The sequence below is a fragment of the Nycticebus coucang genome, chromosome 10, assembly GCF_027406575.1.
Source record: "Nycticebus coucang isolate mNycCou1 chromosome 10, mNycCou1.pri, whole genome shotgun sequence".
Taxonomy (NCBI): Eukaryota; Metazoa; Chordata; class Mammalia; order Primates; family Lorisidae; genus Nycticebus; species Nycticebus coucang.
Window position 1 is genome coordinate 6,811,933 of NC_069789.1, and position 23,285 is coordinate 6,835,217.

A 23,285-nucleotide genomic window follows, 5' to 3' on the forward strand; every position below is an offset into this window, starting at 1 on the left:
GGCCACCCACTCCCATCTTGGCAGGGAGGGGAGGCCGTGGGGTAGCAACCGCTCCCCATCCTCTCCCTCCTTTGGCCCCTTTCTTCCCAATGCCCCTTCCTCCTTCCCGGGGCTCCCTTTTTCCGCTCCTGCCTTCTCCTTCTCTGTAATTCCCAGTGATTCCCGCCACTTCCCCCTGCCTGCCCTCCCTCCTCCGCCCCGCCCCGCCCACCATACTCCCAGCCCCGCCCCCTCCAACCCAGCCCCGCCCTCTCCAACCCCAGCCCCGCCCACCACACTCCCAGTCCCGCCCCCCAAAGCCCCAGTCTCCGCCCCAGAGCCCCGCCCCCACCTCCTCTCCCCGCCCCCGCCGGCCACGTGCCGCCCCTCCCCCACGCAGCCCGGCGGGTGTCTCGACGCGGGGCCCGGAGTGCCCCCTGCGAGTCCCCGGATGGCGATCGCGGCGCTGCGCTTGGTGCTGTTGCTCCTGACCGAGGTCTTCGTAGGTAACTCTCGCTCCCAAGTGGGCCTGGTGGGCGAAGACCCGCGAGGAAGCGCCGGAGAGGGCGTCTGGCCAGCGGCTGCCCCTGCCCGGGGACCGTCCCTGTGCACCCGTTACTGGCGGTTACCCGGCCCCCCTGCGGCGGCCGCCGCGCACGGGGCAGGGGCGGGAGGACCCCGGGGGGCCTGGCGGGGCCAGCGACCCGCTTTAGTTCTTGCTCAGGCTTCACCGCCAGCTCCTTTACAGCCGCACCCTGCTGTCTGCTCTTTGTCTTTGAAAGTAGATTTTCTGGTGCCCAAGATCAGGAGTTGGGTTTTACGGACCAGGCCGCCCTACTGAACCTCCCAGGAGACTTACAGGACTTAGGAATTGTGAACGCTCATGAGAAAGCAGACTTCACACCTGTCTTAAAATGGACCTAAAAAAGGGCGGCACCCGTGGCTCAAAGCAGTAGGGCGCCCGCCCCGTAGGCTGGAGGTGGCGGGTTCAAACCCAGCCCCGGCCAAAAACTGCAAAAAATAAAAACAAACAAACAAAATGGACCTAAAAAGCTAACACCTAATATTAAGTTTTGTATTTATTACCCGGAACCTCAGAGGAAAAAATTATCACTAACTTTTAAGAGTTACTTTGGAAATCTTTGTTCCCCCAGCTTCAAAATCCTTTCTCAAACCGAGTGGGAGCAGAACCCAATGTTCTTTCTGTGGGCTTGTTAGGAGAGTTGCCATAAAGCAGGGAGTAACCTTTTTGTGGGGGCGGTTGAAAGAAGCTGAGCCTCAAAGGAGAGATCCCCAAATGGATTTACAAAACCCTTAACAACAATCATTCACCTTAATCACATATTGTAAGATGTGTTTCTTTCCTGCAGCCTCTTTGGACTCTGAGTGGGAAGATGCTTCAGGATACAGAACAGTAAGTGGGAAACCACTTGGATTGTTTTTACTAAGACAGGGAAGACCCAAACCCTTAGGGTGGGGGCTGATGTTCAGATATGACCTGCCACTTTTGAAAGTGTTGATTGCCTTAAAACCAGGTTCTTAGGCCTTTTGGCATACACAAAAGTGTGCTTTTTAGTTAAAAATTGCTCAGTATTTTTTGATACAGAGTCTTAGTTTGTCGCCCTCGGTAGAGTGCTGTGGCGTCACAGCTCACAGCAACCTCCAGCTCTTGGCTTAGGCGATTCTCTTGCCTCAGCCTCCCGACTAGCTGGGACTACAGGCGCCTGGCACAACACCTGGCTATCTTTTTGTTGTTGCAGTTTGGACAGGGCAGGGTTTGAACCCGCCACTCTCGGTATATGGGGCCTGGAGCCCTACTCACTGAGCCACAGGGGCCGCCCAAAATCACTCAGTTTTTTAGGCCTTGGGCTTTGTTTGCTTTTATATTTACTTTAGTGATTCAAAAGGTCAATGGCTTAATAGTCATGACCTGTAGGAGACATTTTATGTACCTTATCAAATTATTATTATTATTATTATTATTTATTGTTGGGGATTCACTGAGGGTACAGAGAACCAGGTTACACTGATGGCATTTGTTAGGTAAAGTCTCTCTTGTAATTATGTCCTGCCTCCAAGAGGTGTGTCACACAGTGTGACCCCCCACCCCATCCACTCCCACCTTTCCTCTCTCTGCTCCCCCCTTGCCCCACCCCACACCGCGTACTAGGTCATCGATTGTCCTCATATCAGAATTGAGTACATTGGATTCTTGCTTCTCCATTCTTATGATGCTTTACTAAGAAGAATGTGTTTCAGCTCCATCCAGGTTAATACAACAGATGTAAAGTCTCCATCTTTTTTAGTGGCTGAATAGTATTCCATGGTATACATACACCCCAGCTTGTTAATCCATTCCTGAGGTGGTGGCCATTTAGGTTGTTGCCACAGTTTAGCGAATTATTCTAAATTCTGTGGATGTAAACAAAGGCCAAGCAAATGAGAACAAGCAAAGACTATTCAGCTTGCTACGGCAAAGGAGTCACTACTATCACTTGCATTTTGGTAGAGACTCAAAGATAGAGGAGTGGGAAAGATTTATAGTGAAAAAAAGGGAAGGCTTCAAGTGTATCCTGATTGGAGGCTGTGGCCCTGGGGAGTGGCAGGTGGGCTAATTGGTTCCCAGGTGGGGTGCACATTTGGCTTTGTCTCGTTGGTTCTAAGTTGGAATTGAAGACAAAATTAGGGACACTCTCAGTTATTAATCAAGACCTGGTCATTTGGGGCTGATTGTTGAAGGGTCTATTATTTGGCTTCTTAGACTGCTCTTAGAGATAGCAATCTGACTTCTTGTAAGTATTTCTTATAGCAAGTTGGCTTCCTGGGCTGGTTATTCTAAATAACGGCTTGGTTTCATGGGCAAGTTGCTGCAGGTTGTTGGTCAGAGATTTGTTTTATGTATGGTCTGGCCATTGTCTCCATGTCCAGTCTCTCGATTCTCACAATGACTTTGTCAGACTGGTAGATGTTATTTGACATATGAGGACCTCAGTGGGTTAAGTAACATTGAACATTCAGCTCTGAGTAGATCCCTTCGAGAAAGTCTTCCCACCCCTTCGAGAAAGTCTTCCCACCCTGTTCCCTTTGTCCAATGCAGATATGCGTGTGTACTTGTGTGCTTTTGTAATTTAACCTGGACTACACCATCCTCACTGCCAGCCAGTAAATGCTCAGATACCTATATGCCATGCACTGTTGTACATGCTCTGTATGTAATAACTCATTTCATCTTCCACAGTGCTCTGAAGTTGGTATCACTACTGCCTCCTCGGCCAAGGTCACATGGAAGTGGTGGAACTATGGTTTCAGTTTAAGCAGTCTGACCTCAGACCTGGGGCTTTTTACTACCTGAGTAGGGCACCGAAGTGTAACTTCCCGTTTGCCCCAGTACATTGCACGCCTGTGGTCAGGCACGATGTCTGTTGTTACCAGATGCTCAACCTTCAGCACTGTCTGGGTGCCTAATAATACTTTTTTGGTCAGATGACCCAGTTTTCTTGGGTTTGACTTTTTAGAAAATGAGAATGATTTTTTTTTTTTTACATAGTATGTATTGAACCATTGCATCAACATCCAATTTTTGTGTTAGAAAAATCATTTTTTTATGGAAAATGGAAATATTTTTGTGGGATGCATAGGAAATCAAAGGAGATTTGGGGCAGTTTCCCCCTTTAGCTATTTTGTAAAAAGTGTGTCTCCGTCATTCTCTAATTTCTCTCTCCCTTTATCTTTTCCAGCCAAACTGTGCTCAGTATAAATTACCAGGATGTCCTCGGGACTTTAACCCTGTGTGTGGCAGTGACATGTCCACTTATCCCAACGAATGTACTCTGTGCATGAAAATCAGGTAAACATGATTTTAGAGCTGTACATTAGCTAAGTTTTGTTCTCTTGAATTTTGATTGCTTAGAAGGTAATGACTCCTCAGATGTAAGAATTAAATGTGACATAAGGCTCAGCGCCTGTAGCACAGTGGTTACGGCACCAGCCACATACACCAAGGCTGGCGAGTTCAAATCCGGCTGGCCCAGCTAAACAACAATGACAACTGCAACAAAAAATAGCTGGGCATTGTGGCAGGCACCTGTAGTCCCAGCTACTTGGGAGGCGGAAGCAGGAGAGTCGCTTGAACCCAGAAGTTGGAGGTTGCTGTGAGCTGTGATGCCACAGCACTCTACCCAGGGCAACAGCCTGAGGCTCTGTTTCCATCTAGTGCAGTGGTTCTCAACCTTCCTAATGCTGTGGCCCTTTAATATAGTTTCTGTGGGTCGCAACCCACAGGTTGAGAACCATTGATCTAGTGTGTATGTATGTATATATATTTTGTTGTTGTTGTTGTTGCAGTTTTTGGCCGGGGCCTGGTTCGAACCTACCACCCGCAGTGTGTGGGGCCGGTGCCCTACTCCCTGACCCACAGGCGCCACCCCTGATCTAGTATATAATGACATGTTTTTTTTTTTTTAACACAGACAGTTCCCATATTATAGGTTGTGATTGTGTTTGGCTGTTCAATTTGCAGGGAAGATGGCCATGATATTAAAATCATCCGGAATGAACCCTGCTGACGAGCATTTGCAGAAAGGACGATGACGACACCACCTTCCTCGGCCTGCTAGATCCATTTCACTTTCCCCTTTTCTCATTTCCTATGCTTCTCTGCACGAGATTTTCCAAGTCACCTTTTCTGAGAGGAGATGTGGCAGAAAGCCATGTGTAGTGAAGAATGATTTAAAAAAACAAACAAACCAGAATGCTTGTTTCTTGGCTTTTTTGTCCTTTGAGTTAAGCTTATTGCCCACGACTTGGGCACCACTTTCTTTAGTTGGAATAAAATCAGCATTAAATTCAATTACTACTGTTCTCTGTTGAAAGTGCCACTCCCCGTGCAGGGAAGGCAAAATTTTACCTCCATTCTTTTTTTTTTTAATTCTTTTTGAGTCTCACTCTGTCACCCTAGGTAGAGTGTGGTGGCATCATAGCTCACAGCAACCTCAAACTCTTGGGTTTGACTAATCCTGTTGCCTCACCCTCTTGAATGGCTGGGACTATAGGCACCCAGTGGGACATGCAGCTATTTTTTCTTTTCTTTTTTTTTTTTTGAGACAAAGCCTCAAGCTGTCATCCTGAGTAGAGTGATGTAGCCAGGTGTTGTGGTAGGCACCTGTAGTCCCAGCCACTTGGGAGGCTGAGGCAAGAGGATCACTTGAACCCAACAGTTTGAGGTTGCTGTGGGTTATGATGCCATGGCACTCTACCTAGGGTGACAAAGTGAGACTCTATCTAAAAAAAAAAAGTCCATAGGCTGAGGTTGAGATATCCTGTTAAGAGTTTGATATGGCATAAGGAATAAACATTTTATAACAGCATTAAAAGTGACCATAATTGGGGAGAAATCTTCCAAATGTCAATAATGGGGCAAAGGTTTTCAGTGGTCCTCAGTCTTAATAAACATGAGAAAAACCATAGGAGGAAAAATGTAAACAATGTGAAGATGTGGCAGAGCCTCATGCCAGTATGCACTGTTTTCTGTACACAATAAAATTCATGTTGAAGAGAAAAAAAAGTGACCAGAAATGGGGCGGTGCCTGTGGCTCAGTCGGTAGGGCGCCGGCCCCATATATCGAGGGTGGCGGGTTCAAGCCCAGCCCCAGCTGAACTGCAACAACAACAAAAATAGCCGGGCGTTGTGGCGGGCGCCTGTAGTTCCAGCTACTCGGGAGGCTGAGGCAAGAGAATAGCTTAAGCCCAGGAGTTGGAGGTTGCTGTGAGCTGTGTGAGGCCACGGCACTCTACCGAGGGCCATAAAGTAGACTCTGTCTCTACAAAAAAAAAAAAAAAAGTGACCAGAAATTAGTTTAGAGTGATAATATTTTCCAGGATAATGTTTTCATAACTCCTGGGTTTAAGTATCTTCCAGCACCAGGAAATGGTGAGATAAAGAGGTGAGAGGGGCCTGGAGAACTTGGCCTTTTGAGGTCCCCTGATCTGGGTTCATTCTGATTCCAACTCTTCAGTTTTCTCATCTGAAAATGAGCTCACCACGATATTGTGAGGAAGCTGCCTGGCACATGGAAACCACTGGAATAGTGACCACTGTTATTTCAAGCACCCTCCCCCGCCACCCAGAGGAGGAAACAGGCTTTGTGCATTACATGTTACAATGTAATAACAAGGATCAGAGAACTTGAGTGTTATAATTAATTTAATGCTCAATAGAAATTTTGGGCAAAGTTAAATTTATATGGCATTATTTTGAAGGTAGACATTATGATAGCTATTTGCAATTGCTAGTAACTGGGTTGTTTAAACTAGGAAGTCACATAATTCCCATTATTTTTGTGTTGAAAATGGCAAAATACTCACACTCAGTTTTTTAACATGATAAATGTTACAGAGAGAATGGCCTAAAAAAATGGCCTCCACTCTTTTTGGGATCTGAAACCTGCATCCCTGCCTCAGGTCTTAGCCAAAGAGGGGATGAATCTGGGCAGAGGCCACAAGATTATTTTAGCCCAAAATGGGATTATGGGATGAATTAGAACCTTTAAAAGCTCTGTGGCAGTGCCTGTGGCTCAAAGAGGTAGGGCACCGGCCCCATATGCTGGAGGTGGTGGGTTCAAACCCAGCCCTGGTCAAAAACTGCATAAAAAACAAAACAAAACAAAACATAAGCTCTGTGCTTCTGCTCAGAAGCAGGAAATTTTGTGTTTTAAGACAGCAGTCCTCCATCTTTCCTCCTTTGCCAGCGTAGTATAAACTTCCCTTTCCTTCTCCGTAAGCACTTGTTCCCATTCTTCTGATGTGACTTTGTGAACAAATGATGAGTTTTGGTAACATAAGCAGGAAGTAGGTGTTTTGTGGGATTTTCTTGCTGCAGGATTAATGTGATCTCAGGATCAGAAAGATTGAGAACTCTGTTCCAGGCCTCTGTCTGTCTCCAAAACTCTAGTCAGGATCAAATTATGACCCATACCGAAATGTCTTCTCTTAGTCACAGGTCTTCAAAGAAAATAAAGGATCGGACAAAGTACCTTCAGCTACATTAAACTTCCACCCCATTCTAGCTTTCCCCTCAGTTGCTCTTTGACATTATACAATCATATTTACACTGTTCTGCATAAATATCCAAAGGACACAAAACACGTAAGAGCCAGGGGAAAAGGAACCTCGGGGAACGTGTTGGCTTTTCTGATAACACCAGATCTAAGCCTCTGCTTCTGTATTCTCCACCGTGAGGGGGAGCACCAGATCCTCATAATATTTAGAAAATCAATCACAGTTGAAAGCAGTTGCCAATAGTGGGATTTTTTAGACTGCCAAATTATCTCATTCCCACATTCCATTTTTAGAGCAGGGAGTTTTATTTTTCTGTTTTGAAGATAAGAAAGTATTTAATTTGGTGCCTATAGTTGCATTCATTACAGTATTCCTAGTCCCTAACCCTGAAATTATAGGCAAATTTTACAGGGTTCTATGATCTAAAGTGCTATCTTCAATATTTTATTATTATTTTATTTATTTATTTTTTGAGACTGGGTAGAGTGCTGTGCTGTCATAGCTCACAGCAACCTCAAACTCTTGGGCTTAAGCAATTCTCTTGCCTCAGCTTCCCAGGTAGCTGGGACTATAGGCGCCCACCACAATGCCCAGCTATTTTTGTTGTTGTTGTTGTTGCAGTTGTCATTGTTGTTTTTAGCTGGCCCGGGCTGGGTTCGAACCTGCCAGCTTCCGTGTATGTGGCCTGTGGCCGGCGCCCTACCCACTGAGCTATGGGCACCGCCCCTAATATTTTATATTGTTTAAGAGAAAAAGACAGCTCTGTTTCTTAGTACTCTAGGATATTCAAAAGTTGATTTTCTTATTATGCAGAGGATTATATTTACGTAACATTTATGAGAAAAGTAGGTTTCATATTTTGTGTGGCTTTTTCTTTTTCTTTCTTTCTTTTCTTTTTTTTTTTTTTGCAGTTTTTGGCGGGGGCTGGGTTTGAACCCACCACCTCCGGCATATGGGGCTGGCGCCTTACTCCTTTGAGCCACAGGGCTGCCCTCTTGTGGCTTTTTCCATCCCCAAATAAAACTAGACTTCTTTATGTAGAAAGAAAGCATATCATAGGAGGAAATACATATAGTAACAAAATTAATTGTACTCAAATTTTCTTCAAAGAGTATACAGGATTTTGCTAGTTATAATAAAATACATCTTTTAAAAAATCAGGGTTGGGAGGAGGAAGAAAGATTATGATTTTAAAAGGTATGAGATGAAGGAAATCTTATTTAAACCAACAAATCCAGAAGCCAGAAATAGCCTACCAATAATCTTTTATTTATTTTTATTTATTTATTTTTTGCAGTTTTTGGCCGGGGCTGGGTTTGAACCTGCCACCTCTGGCATATGGGGCTGGCGCCCTACTCCTTTTAGCCACAAGCGCCGCCCAATAATCTTTTGTAATTGCCAAAAATCTTTGATAATTGCCAAAAATGCTTCCCTGTCACGGACTAATTCCTGACCAGCGTTGAGACACAAGAGGGCAGTGGCTCCCCGGGAACAGCTGCGGGCAGCTCAGGCAGTGGTGTGTCCGATTCGTGGTGACTGACCTTGGGAGAGTCATGTTGCACTTGTAAACGGCCTGTGAAGCCTTGTGCTTTGATTCTTGAAGGCACCCTGTCTATGGAGAATAAAGGCAGAAACAATTTTGCCCTCTGGATGGGGGTTAGGGAAACCCTCTTCTATTGTGACTGGAAAATCTGGGGATCGAAAAGCTGCCAGGGGAGGGTTGGAGCTTAGCTGCCCAGAGCTGCCCCGGAGTCCATGCAGTGATCCATACAGAGAGGGATGCTTCTCTGCGGGTGGCAAGTTAGGAGGAAGCTTCCCATCTTTCTTCTCTATCTTGTCTGCCTCACAAGCCCCCTCTGGTCACAGCCTGTCACTGTGGCTACAGCTTCTGCCCTATGGATCACTGAAGGCAATGCATGTAAGATTCAATATTTGCTTGCCTGTACAGAGTACAAAGACTGTTATACTTTTATTTATTTATTTATTTTTGTGAGACAGGCTCTCTTTTTGTTGCCCAGGCTGGAGCTAGAGTGCAGTGGTATGATCATAGCTCACTGCACTCTACTCTGACTCCCGGAACTCCTGGGCTCAATTGATCCTTCCACCTCAGCCTCCTGAGTAGTTTGGACTACAGATGTGAGCTATTACCACCACCCTCTTTTATTCTTTTTAAAGCACTTTCATGCATGTTTTTGCCCAGGATTTGAAATGGTTTGACTTTCAACTCCCACCTTTTTTTTGAGACAGAGTCTCACTTGTTGCCCTGGTTAGAGTGCTGTGGCATCACAGCTCACAGCAACCTCAAACTCTTGGGCTCAAGCGAGTCTCTGGCCTCAGCCTCCCGAGTAGGTGGGATTACAGGTGCCCACCACAAGGCCTGGCTATTTTTAGGGACAGGGTCTTTCTCTGATGCAGGTTGGTTTCGAACCTGTGAGCTCAAGCAATCCACCTGCTTCGGCCTCCCACAGTGCTGGGATTACAGGTGTGAGCTAGTTTGCCTGGCCCTCAACTCCCACTTTAATGACCTATACTACTAAAATGAAAACTCCACTATACTGACTAAAGCTGATATTAAAAACTACTGAATGGGGCGGCGCCTGTGGCTCAGTTGGTAAGGCGCCAGCCCCATATACCGAGGGTGGCAGGTTCAAACCTGGCCCCTGCTGAACTGCAACCAAAAAATAGCTGGGTGTTGTGGCGGGCGCCTGTAGTCCCAGCTACTCGGGAGGCTGAGGCAAGAGAATCGCTTAAGCCCAGGAGTTGGAGGTTGCTGTGAGCTGTGTGATGCCATGGTACTCTACCGAGGGCCATAAAGTGAGACTCTGTCTCTACAAAAAAAACAAAAACAAAAAACAAAAAAAAACTACTGAATGGGCTCAGTGCCCATAGCTCAGTGGTTAGGGCCCTGGCCACAAACACTGAGGCTGGTGGGTTTGAACCGGCCCAGGCCTGCTAAACAACAATGACAACTGCAACAAAAAAATAGCTGGGTGTTGTGGTCCCAGCTACTTGGGAGGCTAAGGCAAGAAAATCTCTTAAGCCCACGAATTTGAGGTTGCTGTGAGCTGTGACACCATACACCCTATGGAGGGTGAGATAGTGAGACTATAAAAAAACAAAATAAAAACCACTGAATGACTGAGCTTCAGTGCTAGTGACAGCCTGGCCACACGGATGAGGCTGCTGGCTAGTGATACTGATGTGGGTAGAGTGGAAGGGCCAGAATCTTGCTAGCGAGCTGGACTATGAATTCCTTTCTGAAAAAGAAGGGCAGGGCAGCACTGTAGAAGCATTTACCATTCAGGGACTGTCAGAGGCCACCATGCCTGTCAGATTGGCAATGCCTGTCAGATTGGCAATGAGTATTTGTGAGACGGATGACTCTGGTTTTCAATGTGGTTTGAAGATCTTTGGGGAAGGGGAAGGATTCCTTTGTTTGCCTTTGGGTAATTTATTAGGAAAAGCTGTCTTCCCAACCCATATATTTACGTAAGTTGCAGTAAGTCTAAGCCAGGCAGAAAAATCTCTCAAAAGGAGCATTTGCTACATAGTTTTTAGGGTGGTGTGGTTTGCATACACTGGATAAATGCTAATGAAAGTACGTGGAATCGGTGGTGATCAATGAAGCCTTTGTGTCGGGAGGTTTGGTGGCTCCTGTTTTCCACTGAGGACATAAAAAACAAGACACTGAAAGGATCTGGGGTTCTCATTGATGCTGGGTGAGAAGCTTCTCATTTGGACCCTATTGGGAAAAAAATCCGGGCTCTAATAAATCAGTCCCTGGGTGATTTATTATTTGTTGAGCATCAAGGGTGAGCTGGATCCTGTAGGAACATGGGGTACTGTCTGTGCCCACAAGCCCACTTCTCAGGCCTCTTGGTTGACATCATACACAAAGGAGAGTGAAATGAGCAACTGACCAAGGCGTATAACATGAGGCATAGGAAGGCGTGGGATTAATAAAGAGAAACCGTTATTAGGAACAAAATAAATCACATCACCATGGAACTTTGAGTTAATATTGTGGCTAGAAAATAGTAGGTAGTAAGGCGTAATTAGCAATCCTCTGCACCCTTTCAAACTGTTTCTCTCCCTGGGAACTGATATTCCTTCCACCTTCTTTGACTCCCACAGAATACACATCCACTGACCTTTAACCAACGTCAGAACTTCTGTTTATTATCAGCCTTTCAATAAATGGTTGTCAACTTCACATTCTTCTTTTAATAGGCATATTTCCTATAGAAAGATGAGTTCCGTACAGAGATGGAGCATCTAGGCAGATCCCCAGCCACACTACCAGTCTGTGGCGTGCTGTGACAGCTCGCTTTTTACGGAGTCTGGACCTAGCTCTAGAACCTTCAACACAGCACTACAGGCAGCCTGTACAGGCCAATCAACCTTGGCCTCTGAGCTGAGGCCTATGTGGTATCCCTCCCTACCTGAGCAGTGTCATCTGAGTGAGTTGATGATATCATATCTTTTTAATTAGGGTTCTAGAAACCTGCGGATGGATGATAAGGGTGTAAAGAGGCAGATATTAACTCAAGCTTGCTCTACATCACAATTTCTTTCTTTCTTTCTTTTTTTGAGACAGAGCCTCAAGCTGTTGCCCTGGCTGGAGTGCTGTGACATCACAGCTCACAGCAACCTCCAACTCCTGGGCTCAAGCGATTCTTCTGCCTCCGCCTCCCAAGGATTACAGGCACCCACCACAATGCCTGGCTATTTTTTGGTTGCAGCTGACATTGTTGTTTGGCAGGCCCGGGCTGGATTCGAACCCACCAGCTCAGGTGTATGTGGCTGGCGCCTTAGCCGCTTGAGCCACAGGCGCCAAGCCTCTACATCACAATTTCACCCTAGATTCTCTGTCTAACTCTATTTTTTTTTGTCTAACTCTATTTTAATGACAGAAATACGAAATCAGGGTGGCTGACCTACAAAATAATATTTTTAGGAACATTTACTTTAAAATAGTGGAATATTTTCAGGCATTTCTTTTTTTTTTTTTTTTTTTTTTGGATTTTGGCCGGGGCTAGGTTTGAACCCACCACCTCTGGCATATGGGACTGGCACCCTACTCCTTGAGCCACAGGCGCCGCCCTATTTTTAGGCATTTCTAAATGGATCTCCAAATAGCTCATTCATGGAGACTTGCACACAGATTGTCTCCTAACCCCAAGTCAAGTGAAGGCCTCCCACCCCGTAGCAGCGTGAATTTGTTAAATAGAAAAACGTTGAGGAGCTACTGCCAAGGGACGTTTGATAAAGCCACCTGGAAAATAACAGTGCAGTCTATGTGCAGGAATGAGCATTGCAGGGGACTTCCAGGTACTCAGGTGTTGCTTAAAGATCCGCCTGGAATTTGTTCTTTTCCTGCCCCTAAAGTCAGTCTATATACTGTCCCCGATAGAGAAGCAGAGCGAAAAATCATACAGAGAGAAAGAAGAAAGAAGTCTTGGCTGGTCACAGTGAACTTACACCTATAATCCTGCACTTTAGGAGGCCAGAGTGGGAGGGCTGCCGCGCCCAGAGGTCCCAGGTTGCAGTCAGCTATGATTGAATCATAGCACTCCAGCCTAGGCGACAGTGAGACCCTGTCTCTGGTTGAATCATTGCACTCCAGCCTAGGCAACAGAGTGAGACCCTGTCTCTGGAAATTTGATAGAAAGAAGTCCTTTTGAGAGAGTGGCAGCTAAAGCTGGTCCAATACAGAAAGCACCTTGAATAGGAACAAAGTTCTAGTAAATAACAGCAGTAGTTACAGCCACAAAGCCATAATCAATTGTATTCTTGCCCCTCTGTCAACGAAGACAGTAGGTTCTGTTGATGTGGATGGGGGCGCAGAGGCGTGAGTAGGAAGGGCCCCCAGGAGCAGGGGGCTGAGTCAGTCAGTGGCGCAGAAGGCCTGGGCTATGGACAGGTTAGAGCACATTGGTCTTTCCTGTGCCTGAGGATCCATCCTTGGGGACGGGAGAGAGCATCTTGGGGCAGGGGTTGTGATTCCCAGAACAGTGAGGGCCCCTCCCCTGGCAAGCAACACTCCCTGGGTGAGCTGCCAGCAAGGGAAAGGGGAAGGGGCAGCGGCTGGCACCTTGAGGAGGGTCCAGTGGAGCACCACAGAAGAACACCTGATCTTCCCAAGCAGAGTTGGGTAGGGCCCAAAGCCCTTTCCCTGCAGCCTTCCTTAAGGAGAAAAAGGCATTCGGGGAGCCCCCGCCATCACCACCAACCAGCAAGAGTCCGAGAGTTAGTAGTTAAGGCACAGCTGGGGACAGACAAGGCCTCAAGGCAAAGCTGGTAGGGTCACAGGGGCAGCCTCCAAACCGACTGCCAGGCCTGCTGAGTTTGGATTGAGCGCAGCCGGGACAGTGTCCACCAACACTTTCTCCTGGCCATCCCGGGGCAGGATGCAGGCCAGTGGGTCTGCCCAGCCTGGCTCCTTGAAGCACCTCAGGGTGTCAGGCCAGACTCTCGGGTCCCAGTTGGTGCTCACCAGGAGGATGGGTGGGCGCATCTGGGCCATGCTGGTCCATTGAAGCACCTCAGGGTGTCAGGCCAGACTCAGGGGTCCCGCTTGGCACTCACCTGGAGGATGGATGGGCGCATCTGGGCCGGGCTGGTCCATTGAAGCGCCTCAGGGTGTCAGGCCAGACTCGGGGGGTCCCGCTTGGCGCTCACCAGGAGGATGGGTGGGCGCATCTGGGCCGTGCTGGTCCATTGTGGGAGACCCTCGCTGCACGTTCTCAGAGAAGGGTGGATGACAATGGAGAAACGGGGGACAAAGATGCTGTTCTGAGGGGTGGAGCACGTGGAGGCAGTCAAACTCCTCCTGGCCCGCAGTGACCTGCAGGTTCTGCGGCACCAATCGTCCAGCACCGTGGGGACAAGCTGGGCAGGCAGCAGGTGAGTCGGGGCGTCGGTCCCACAGCCCCTGGGCCCACACCCCGCCCTGCCGCTGGGCCACCAGGTGCAGTGCTGCTGTGGAGGTGGCACCTCCTCCTCTTCTGGGCCCCTCTGGATGCAGTGACCTGGTGCCTCCCCTCAGAGGAAGGCAGCAGGTGTGGGCTGGAAAGCCAGGCAGCTCTATGCTTTGTAAAAAAAAATAATAATAAAATAAATAAATAAATATATATATATATCTCTCTCGCCAGGGGAGATGGCTCCAGCCTGAATCTCAGCACTGGGGAGTCTGTGATTTCCTTTGCTTCCCCCCCCCCCTCCCTCCCTCCTTCCTTCTTTCCTCCATCTTCCTTTCCTTCCTTCTATCCTTCTCTACCTTTCTTTCCTTCCATTCTTCTCTTTCCTTCTTCCTTCCCTCTCTCCTTCCCTCCCTTCCTTCCTCTCTCCTCCCTCCCTCTCTCTTTCAGGTGGAGCTCTCACTATGTTGCCCAGGGTGGAGGGCAGTGGCTATTCACAGGTACAATCCCACTTCTGATCAGCACAGGAGATTTTACCTCCTTCGTTTCCAACCTGGTGAGCCTCTGCTTTCTAGAGGTCATCATACTGATACCAACTTAGTGCGGACGCCCAGCCAGCACAGCACACTGCAGCCTGGAATTCCTGGACCCATCCTCCTGCTCAAATAGCTGGGACTACAGCTGCGTGCCACTGTTCCCAGTGACAATTTGTATTTTTAATAAGTTCCTTGCAGATATTGATGGAATTGATAGCCTTATGGGAACTGTGCCACAGTTTCTGACCCCCAAATCCAGATGCATCATCTCAGGCATGGTTTCCTGCATGTTTTAAAAACATGATGGAATGCTTTGAATGAGAATTCACCAACAAGATTCTAGAACATGATTGTTGTACAAATGGGAATCATTCACTTGTTTATTCCTTAATAAATATCTGTTCAGTCAGTATCTCTTTCATACAAGGACGAAGCTAAGTGCTGTGGATACTATAAGTGAGGATAAGATAGGATTTGGTATTGACTAAAACACATTCTGGAGCCAAATTGCCTGAATTCAAATTCCAACTCCAGGGCTAGGTGCCTGTACCTCGGTGATTAGGGCGCCGGCCACATGCACTGGGGCTGGCAGGTTCCAACCCGGCCTGGGCCTGCCAAACAATGACAACTACAACAAAAAAATAGTTGGGCATTGTGGCGGGTGCCTGGGAGGCTGAGGCAAGAGAATCGCTTAAGCCCAAGAATTAGAGGTTGCTGTGAGCTGTGACACCACAGCACTCTACCGAGGGCAACATAGGAAGACTCAGTCTCAAAAAAAAAAAAAAAAATTCCAACTCCACCACTTACTAGCTTGGCCACTTGCCTCAGTTTCCCATCTGTAAAATGAGAATAATGATGACACCTATCTGATAAAGGTCATATGAGAATTAAATGAATTAACATTTGCTAAAAGCAGAGAACACTGTCTGGCACATGATGTATGTTTTTAAAATGTTGTATAAAATGTTGCCTTTGGCTTTGAAAAACTCAAAGCATTAGGCGCCTGTGGCTCAGTCGGTAAGGCGCAGGCCCCATATACCGAGGGTGGCAGGTTCAAACCCAGCCCCGGCTGAACTGCAACCAAAAAATAGCCGGGCGTTGTGGCGGGCGCCTGTAGTCCCAGCTGCTCGGGAGGCTGAGGCAAGAGAATCGCCTAAGCCCAGGAGTTGGAGGTTGCTGTGAGCCGTGTGACGCCACGGCACTCTACCGAGGGCCATAAAGTGAGACTCTGTCTCCACAAAAAAAAAAAAAGTGACAAATAAAGAAACGAGTTAGTGGCACAAAAAGAAATAAGTTTTCTTTTTTTTTTTCTTTCTTCGAGACACAGTCTTACCTTGTCACCCTGGGTAGAATGCTATGGCACAGCAACCTCAAACTCTTGGGCTCAAGCGATCCTCTTCAATTAGCTGGGATTATAGGGACTCACCATAATGCCTGGCTAGTTTTCCTCCTTTTCTTTTTTTTTTTTTTCCTTTTTTTTTGCAGTTTTTGGCTGGGGCTGGGTTTGAACCCTCCACATCTGGCATATGGGGCTGGCGCCCTACTCCTTTGAGCCACAGGTGCCACCCAGTTTTCCTCCTTTAATTTTATTTTGTTATTATTTTTTTTAGAGAGAGAGTCTCAGTTTATTGCCCTCAGTAGAGTGCTGTAGTGTCATAACTCACAGCAACCTCCAACTCCTGGACTTCGGTGACTCTCTTGCCTCCGCTTACCTAGTAGCTAATCCCAATTAGCTGGGATTACTTGCCACCCAATGCCTGGCTAGTTTTCCTCCTTTTATTTTATTATTATTATTATTTTTTAGAGACAGAGTCTCACTTTATTGCCCTCAGTATAGTGCTGTGGTGTCACAGCTCACAGCAACCTCCAACTCCTGGGCTTAGGTGATTCTCTTGCCTCAGACTCCCAAGTAGCTGGGACTACAGGCGCCCGCCACAACACCCAGCTATTTTTTTGTTGCAGTTTGGCCAGGGCCGGATTCAAACCCACCACCCTCAGTATAGGGGCCGGCGCCCTACCCACTGAGCCACGGGCGCCACCCAGTTTTCCTCCTTTTAGTAGAGATGGTAATCTCGATCTTGCTCAAGCAGGTCTCAAACTCCTGAGCTCAAGCAATCTACCTGTCTCAGCCTCCCAGAGAGCTAGGATTACAGGTGTGAGTCACTGCGCCTGGTTAAGAAATAAATTTTCAATGGAAATGTGTTTCTTTATGTCACTCTCTACCTCCCAGTACTGTGAGCTTCTCAAAGCAGAGGACAACATTTTAGGACCATATACTACATTCTCCTTCCTGGGTGAAAGACTCAACTACATCTTGGACTTTACATAACCAATGCAAACAATGTAACCTAATAGTTTCTACCCTCATATTAAAATGAAATTAAGAACAAGGACAGGCTCGGAGCCTGTGGCTCAAGCGGCTAAGGCGCCAGCCACATATACCTGAGCTGGTGGGTTCGAATACAGCCCAGGGCCCGCCAAACAATGACGGCCGCAACCAAAAAATAGCTGGGCGTTGTGGCAGGTGCCTGTAGTCCCAGCTACTTGGGAAGCAGAGACAGGAAACTCGCTTAAGCCCAGGAGTTGGAGGTTGTGTGAGCTGGGATGCCACAGCACTCTACCCAGGGCGACAGCTTGAGGCTCTGTCTCAAAAAAAAAAGAACGAGGACAAATGGCTCAGTGCCGGTAGCTCAGTGGTTAGGGTGCCAGCCACATACACCGTGGCTGGTGGGTTTGAACTCGGCCCAGGCCTGCTAAACAACAATGACAACTGCAACAAAAAAATAGCCGGGCATTGTGGCGGGTGCCTGTAGTCCCAGCTACTTGGGAAGTTGAGACAAGAGAATCGCTTAAGCCCAAGTGTTTGAGGTTGCTGTGAGCTGTGATGTCAAAGCACTCTACCCAGGGCGACATAGCAAGACTCTGTCTCAAAAAAAAAAAGGACAAATGGTAATTGAAACACAGACACACACACACATACACACACACACACACACGGGAAATAAGTTTCCATGGTATGTAGCAAACTGTCTAAGGAAGGGAGGGTAAAGTCCTGGACTTTCTTGGCTGCGGGATGGAATACAGCGGACTGCCGGGGGCTGGGTGGTATCTGCTTGTCACATAGAGCTTCTCCTCTTGGAATCACGCTGGAGGACCGCCAGTAAGTTTTTATCCTTTCCTTTCATAGCTGCTGCTAAGAAAACAACTTCCATTACCATAATATGTAATTACCACAAGTGGTTTTCAAAAACTTTCTATCAAATTTAAATGGTAGTGAAACTTGTTTTAGGAGGCTCCCTGTTTGGACTTTATAGGGTGCAGGAGTAATTTATGTGAAAATAGGATTGGGCAACTGCTCTGCTGTTTGAAACCCTAGGTGGGGCACCATGTGGGTGGGATGTGGCAATGACCTTGTGACCTTGTGACCCACGCATTACCAATGCGTCCCACTTGCATGAGACTTTCTTGGTTTTACCACTGAAGGTCCTAGTGCCTGGGAGCCCTGTCCATCTTGGGCAAAATTATAAAACTGGTCAGCTGTATTGACAAGAAATGGACTTTTTTTTTTAATTGTAGGGGAATCGTTGAGAGGAAATGAACATTTTTTTTTTTTTTTGTAGAGACAGAGTCTCACTTTATGGCCCTCAGTAGAGTGCCGTGGCATCACACAGCTCACAGCAACCTCCAACTCCTGGGCTTAAGCGATTCTCTTGCCTCAGCCTACTGAGCAGCTGGGACTACAGGCGCCTGCCACAATGCCTGGCTATTTGGAAATGAACATTTTAAAAAGAAAACATAGGGCGGTGCCTGTGGCTCAAAGAAGTAGGGCACCGGCCCCATATGCTGGAGGTGGTGGGTTCAAACCCAGCCCTGGCCAAAAACTGCAAAAAAAAAAAAATAATAATAATAAAAGAAAAAGAAAACATAGGGCAGCGCCTGTGGCTCAGTGAGTAGGGTGTTGGCCCCATATACCGAGGGTGGTGGGTTTGAACCCAGCCCCAGTCAAACTGCAACAAAAAAATAGCCGGGCATTGTGGCGGGTGCCTGTAGTCCCAGCTACTCAGGAGGCTGAGGCAGGAGAAATCACCTAAGCCCAAGAGCTGGAGGTTGCTGTGAGCTGTGATCCCACAGCACTCTAATGAGGGCAACAAAGTGAGACTCTGTCTTAAATACATAAATAAAAGAAAACATAACTAATGGTCTCTTAGTTTGGAAAGAACTGATAGATACAGTTGAAATCAACACCCACCAACACGTACTTACTGACTTTCTATTGAGTCAACAGCACACACGTTTCTGTCCTTGATAAGCTACAATCTGATTCAGGAAAACAAGAAATAAACCACAACTAAATCAAGGTACATTTATATATTAGTTCAATACAATCCCAGAAACGATGTTCCCAAATGACTAATGGCCACATCAAGTTTCCACTCTAGAATTGTTACAGGAATGGAGTTCAGAGGAAAGGAGCAGCTCTCATTGGGGCTGGGGAGCTCACGGAAAACTGTCAAAATGGTTATATCCTTTACGACGGTTCAGAAAAACTGGAGGGATTTTAACACCCAGAGATGAAGGTGGATGGTGCATTACAGAAAAATCCACATAGTGGGAAGAAGCACAAGGTAGATCCAGGGACTGGCCCTTGAAAAGGAGGAGGAGGAGGAGAAAGGCCGTGCAGGAAGTTGGTAGTGTTATAGGATGTTCTGGAGCGTCGTGCATTCCCATAAGCGCGATTGGACGACATCTGTCAATTAACCACTTTCCTTCCCTGTGTGAAGAAATACTACCCCCTCCCTAAATCTTTCCATCCCCAAGCCCTAAGTACAAAGCAGTATGGCTCTATATTTTAGCTCTCTACTTTTTTTTTTTTTTTGAGACAGAGCCTCAAGCTGTCACCCTGGGTACAGTGCTGTGGCATCACAGCTCACAGCAACCTCCAACTCCTGGGCTCAAGCGATTCTCCTGCCTCCGCCTCCCACATAGCTGGGACTACAGGTGCCCGTCACAATGCCCGGCTATTTTTTGGTTGCAGCTGTCACTGTTTGGCGGGCCCGGGCTGGATTCGAACCCACCAACTCAGGTGTATGTGGCTGGCGCCTTAGCCGCTTGAGCCACAGGCTCTGAGCCGGTTCTCTACTGTTTTATGACAAATCACTGCAGACTCAACGTGGGCTCCCGTGTGGCTTGGTGGTCTCAGGGAAGTCATTGTCCCCCTTACCCCTCGGGGGAGCCATCTGTGCTGGAAGCCCCCAAGCGGGAGGTCTTAGGCCCCACACTGACAAAGCGACCCCTTCCGCCTCATTCTACTGATTAAAGCAGTCCCTGAGCCACTGATATTCCGGGGACGGGACCACAGGAGGAAGCGTGGCTCCTTAGGGGTCACGGATGTGACAGCCTTCCTCATCCTCTCATAGGCTTCCCAGCACAAGGCTCTTCAGTCAAAAACCTCTCCTGCAACATGGAGACATTACGTAATGTTTATTTTTGTTCTCTAAGCAGAATTATCTCTGCTTAGAGGGAAAAGGCAGCCAGCAATCTTCCCCCATGGAGCACAGAAGCTAAACAGGAAGTTAGGTCCACTGAGTCCCAAAAGCAACATCAAAGGGGACAGCTGTGTAAAGACGGATCAAGGTCCTGCAGCTGGGTGGGGCCTGAGCCCAGGACAGGGGATCTGGAGAGGGAACGCAGTGTTTGGTCTCAGATAGAAGGACTGGCCAGCAGCCCACATCTTTCCTGCAGGACAGCCCAGGATTGGTGCTCACATCCTCAGGGACCAGTAGTAGGAACAGAGAATTCGCCTCTTAGTCATCCACAGAACAGTGTGGGCTCACTTCTGGGCATTCCGGAGCTCCCAGGAGGGAAGCCAGACCCAGCAGGATGGGAAGATTTGAGGTTAGGAGAGCTGTGTTTTCCGATGCAAGATGAATTTTTTTTTTTGCAGTTTTTGGCCGGGGCTGGGTTTGAACCCACCACCTCCGGCATATGGGGCCGGCGCCCTACTCTGTTGAGCCACAGGCGCTGCCGCAAGATGAATTTTTTTTCACGTTTCCTTGCAGAGTTTCCTATAATTAGTGATAATAACTTTTACACTGGTTCTTTGTCTCCCCCGGCCTCCCCTTCCCCTTTTTCTCTTGGACATAAGGTGCAGAGAGTTGAGTTTTAGAAACACCCATTTCAGAACACATTTGCACCCACAGTTTGCACAGAGCCCTTCTCTTTTTGAAAATTTGTTTTGCCGACTCCGCGCCAGCCACCTGCTCCCGGTGCCTGCTGCACCCCCTCGGATGTGACTGGGATGTGCCCGCGAATATACACACACCCTGGTGGCAGATGGAGCTCTGTTTTGTGTCTCATATGCATAAGTAAAAAGGGGGAAGGATTGGGGGCCTGTCAGTTGAGCCCTTGCTCCCTTGTCAGGAGCTTTGGTGATGTCCTACTCAACAGCCTCTGCATCCATGGCTTTGGCCAAAATTTTGTCACCTGCCCATTTCTATTCCTATAGGAGGCTGGAAAAAGTACTCTTTTTAACTGAATGTATTGACATTTGCAGTAAAATAAAGGTTTTAGTAGTAAGGAAAAGGGGGAAGTCTTAGTTCGAGCGGCTATAACAGAATATAGACTTGGTTTCTTCAACAACAGAAACTTGTTCTAGGGGGCTCAGAAGTCCAAGATCAAGGTGCTGGAAGATTCAGTGTCTGACAAGGGCCGGCTTCCTCACAAAAGGCACCTTCCCACTGTGTCCTCACCTGGTGGAGACTGAGAGGGAGACCTTTTGTCTCTTCCTCTTCTTTTTTATTTTTAAATTTTTAAATTCTTTTTTTTGGTCTAGACATTATTGGATTTACTCTTGCACACCTATTTATTCTTGGGCCTATAGTTGTGTCTCTTGAGTGCAGTGAAGGGACATTCCACTGCACCCAGTTTCTCCCCCATGACAGCTGGAAAGGAAACCCCAGGGGCACAGGTACCTCCCACTTTTCAAGCTCCAACATTAAAATCCTGCTAACCCTACACAGAGATGAAACTCGAATCAACAAGCATTTCCTTGGTTCTTGGCACAGAGCTCATTTCACCAGGCCACCGAGAGAAGCTGGAGGGGCTCCTGGCAGAAAGGGTGAAGATGAAAGAGGAAGAAGCAGCAGGAAGTAAGAGGTTCCGCCTCTTTTTTTTTTGCCGGGCCTAGGTTTGAACCCACCACCTCTGGCATATGGGACCGGCACCCTACTCCTTGAGCCACAGGCGCCGCCCAGGTTCCGCCTCTTAAATCCTTCCTTCCTTCCTTCCTTCCTTCCTTCCTTCCTTCCTTCCTTCCTTCCTTCCTTCCTTCCTTCCTTCCTTCCTTCCTCCTTCCTTCCTTCCTCCCTCCCTCTCTCTCTTTCTTTCTTTTTTTTTTTACCAGAAGTTTCTTCTCTTTATTTTAGTTTATTAATAGGATACAGAGTGAACAACTTCTTCTTCTTCTTCTTCCTCCTCCTCCCCATTTTTCCCCTCCGCCACCTCCTCCTCCACTTCTTTCACTTTGTTCTCAAGGTTAGCATCAGCCTAGCTCACACCAACCTCAAACTCCTCCATTCAAGTGATCCTCCTGCCTCAGCCTCCGCGGTAGCTGGGACTATGCAGGTACCCACTTCAACACCTGGCTAATATTTATAATTTTTAAAAATTTTTTTTAATTTTTAATTTTAATTTTTTTTTAAGTAGGGACAGGGTCTTGGTCTAGCTCAGGCTGGTCTCAAACTCCTGAGCTCAAGCAGTCCACCCACCTCTGCTTCACAGAGTGCTGGGATTACAGGCGTGAGCCTCTGCCCTTGGCCCATCTCTTAAATCTCTTCCTGACTTTATTCCATTTTGTGGTCTAAGTTTCCAAACCCTAAAGTGCAATCAGTAATTGCTATGGTCTGAATGTCTGTTTATTTTTGAAATTCATATGTTGAAATCCTAACCACCCCCCAAGTGATAGTATTATGAGGAAGTGGGGCCTTTAGTAGATGATTAGAGCATGAGGGCAGAGCTCTCACAAATGAAATTAGTGCCCTTATAAAAGGGATCCCACAGAGCTAGCTAGCCCTTCTACTACGTGCAGATGTGGCAAGAATGCCCCAGCTACTACCATCTATGAACCAGAGGGCAGCCCTCACCACATGTTGAACCTGATGGCACCTTCAACTTGGAATTCCCAGCCTCAATAACTATGAGAAATAAATTTCTGTTGCTTATAAGCTGCTCGATTTATGGTTTGTTATAGCAGCTTGAATTGACTAATACAATTGCTATACTTTTTTTTTTTTTTCTTTTTTTTTTTTTGGTTTTTTGGCTGGGGCCCGGTTTGAACCCACCACCTCCGGCATATGGGACCGGCGCCCTACTCCTTAAGCCACAGGCGCTGCCCTGCTATACTTTTTTTTAAGTTAAGCAAGTATGTCACTTACTATCTTGAAAAGAAGTATAGGGCAGCACCTGTGGCTCAAAGGGATAGGGTGCCAGCCCCATATACTGGAGGTGGCGGGTTCAAACCCAGCCCGGGCCCAAAAAAAAAGAAAAGTACAGTGAAGATAAACTTTGAAAGAACAAATCCTCTTCAGACTGCTTGAGAAGACCCAGGTAAATGAGAAGAATGGGCTGCTCAGCAGTCAATATTTTTAGAAAATTCGCAGACATACCTTCAGATTCTGCCTGTCATAGCTTTGCCAAATCTGTCACTGCTATCTCACTTTGGGGAATGAGAGCTACTTCCTGCTTTAATGGATTGTAATTCAGCAGCGCCTTCTCATCAGAAAACCCAAACCACCAA

General features: G+C 47.3%; 1 protein-coding gene across 1 annotated transcript; it reads left to right on the forward strand.

Moving 5' to 3' along the window:
* The first annotated feature begins 367 nt into the window (after window positions 1–367).
* SPINK2 (serine peptidase inhibitor Kazal type 2) lies at window positions 368–4,693 on the forward strand. The gene is made up of 4 exons (XM_053607707.1): window positions 368–485; window positions 1,350–1,393; window positions 3,717–3,826; window positions 4,499–4,693. Exons 1-4 carry the CDS (start codon window positions 431–433, stop codon window positions 4,542–4,544), a joined length of 255 nt encoding a protein of 84 aa, XP_053463682.1. The 5' UTR covers window positions 368–430; the 3' UTR covers window positions 4,545–4,693.
* Window positions 4,694–23,285: the final 18,592 nt, after the last annotated feature.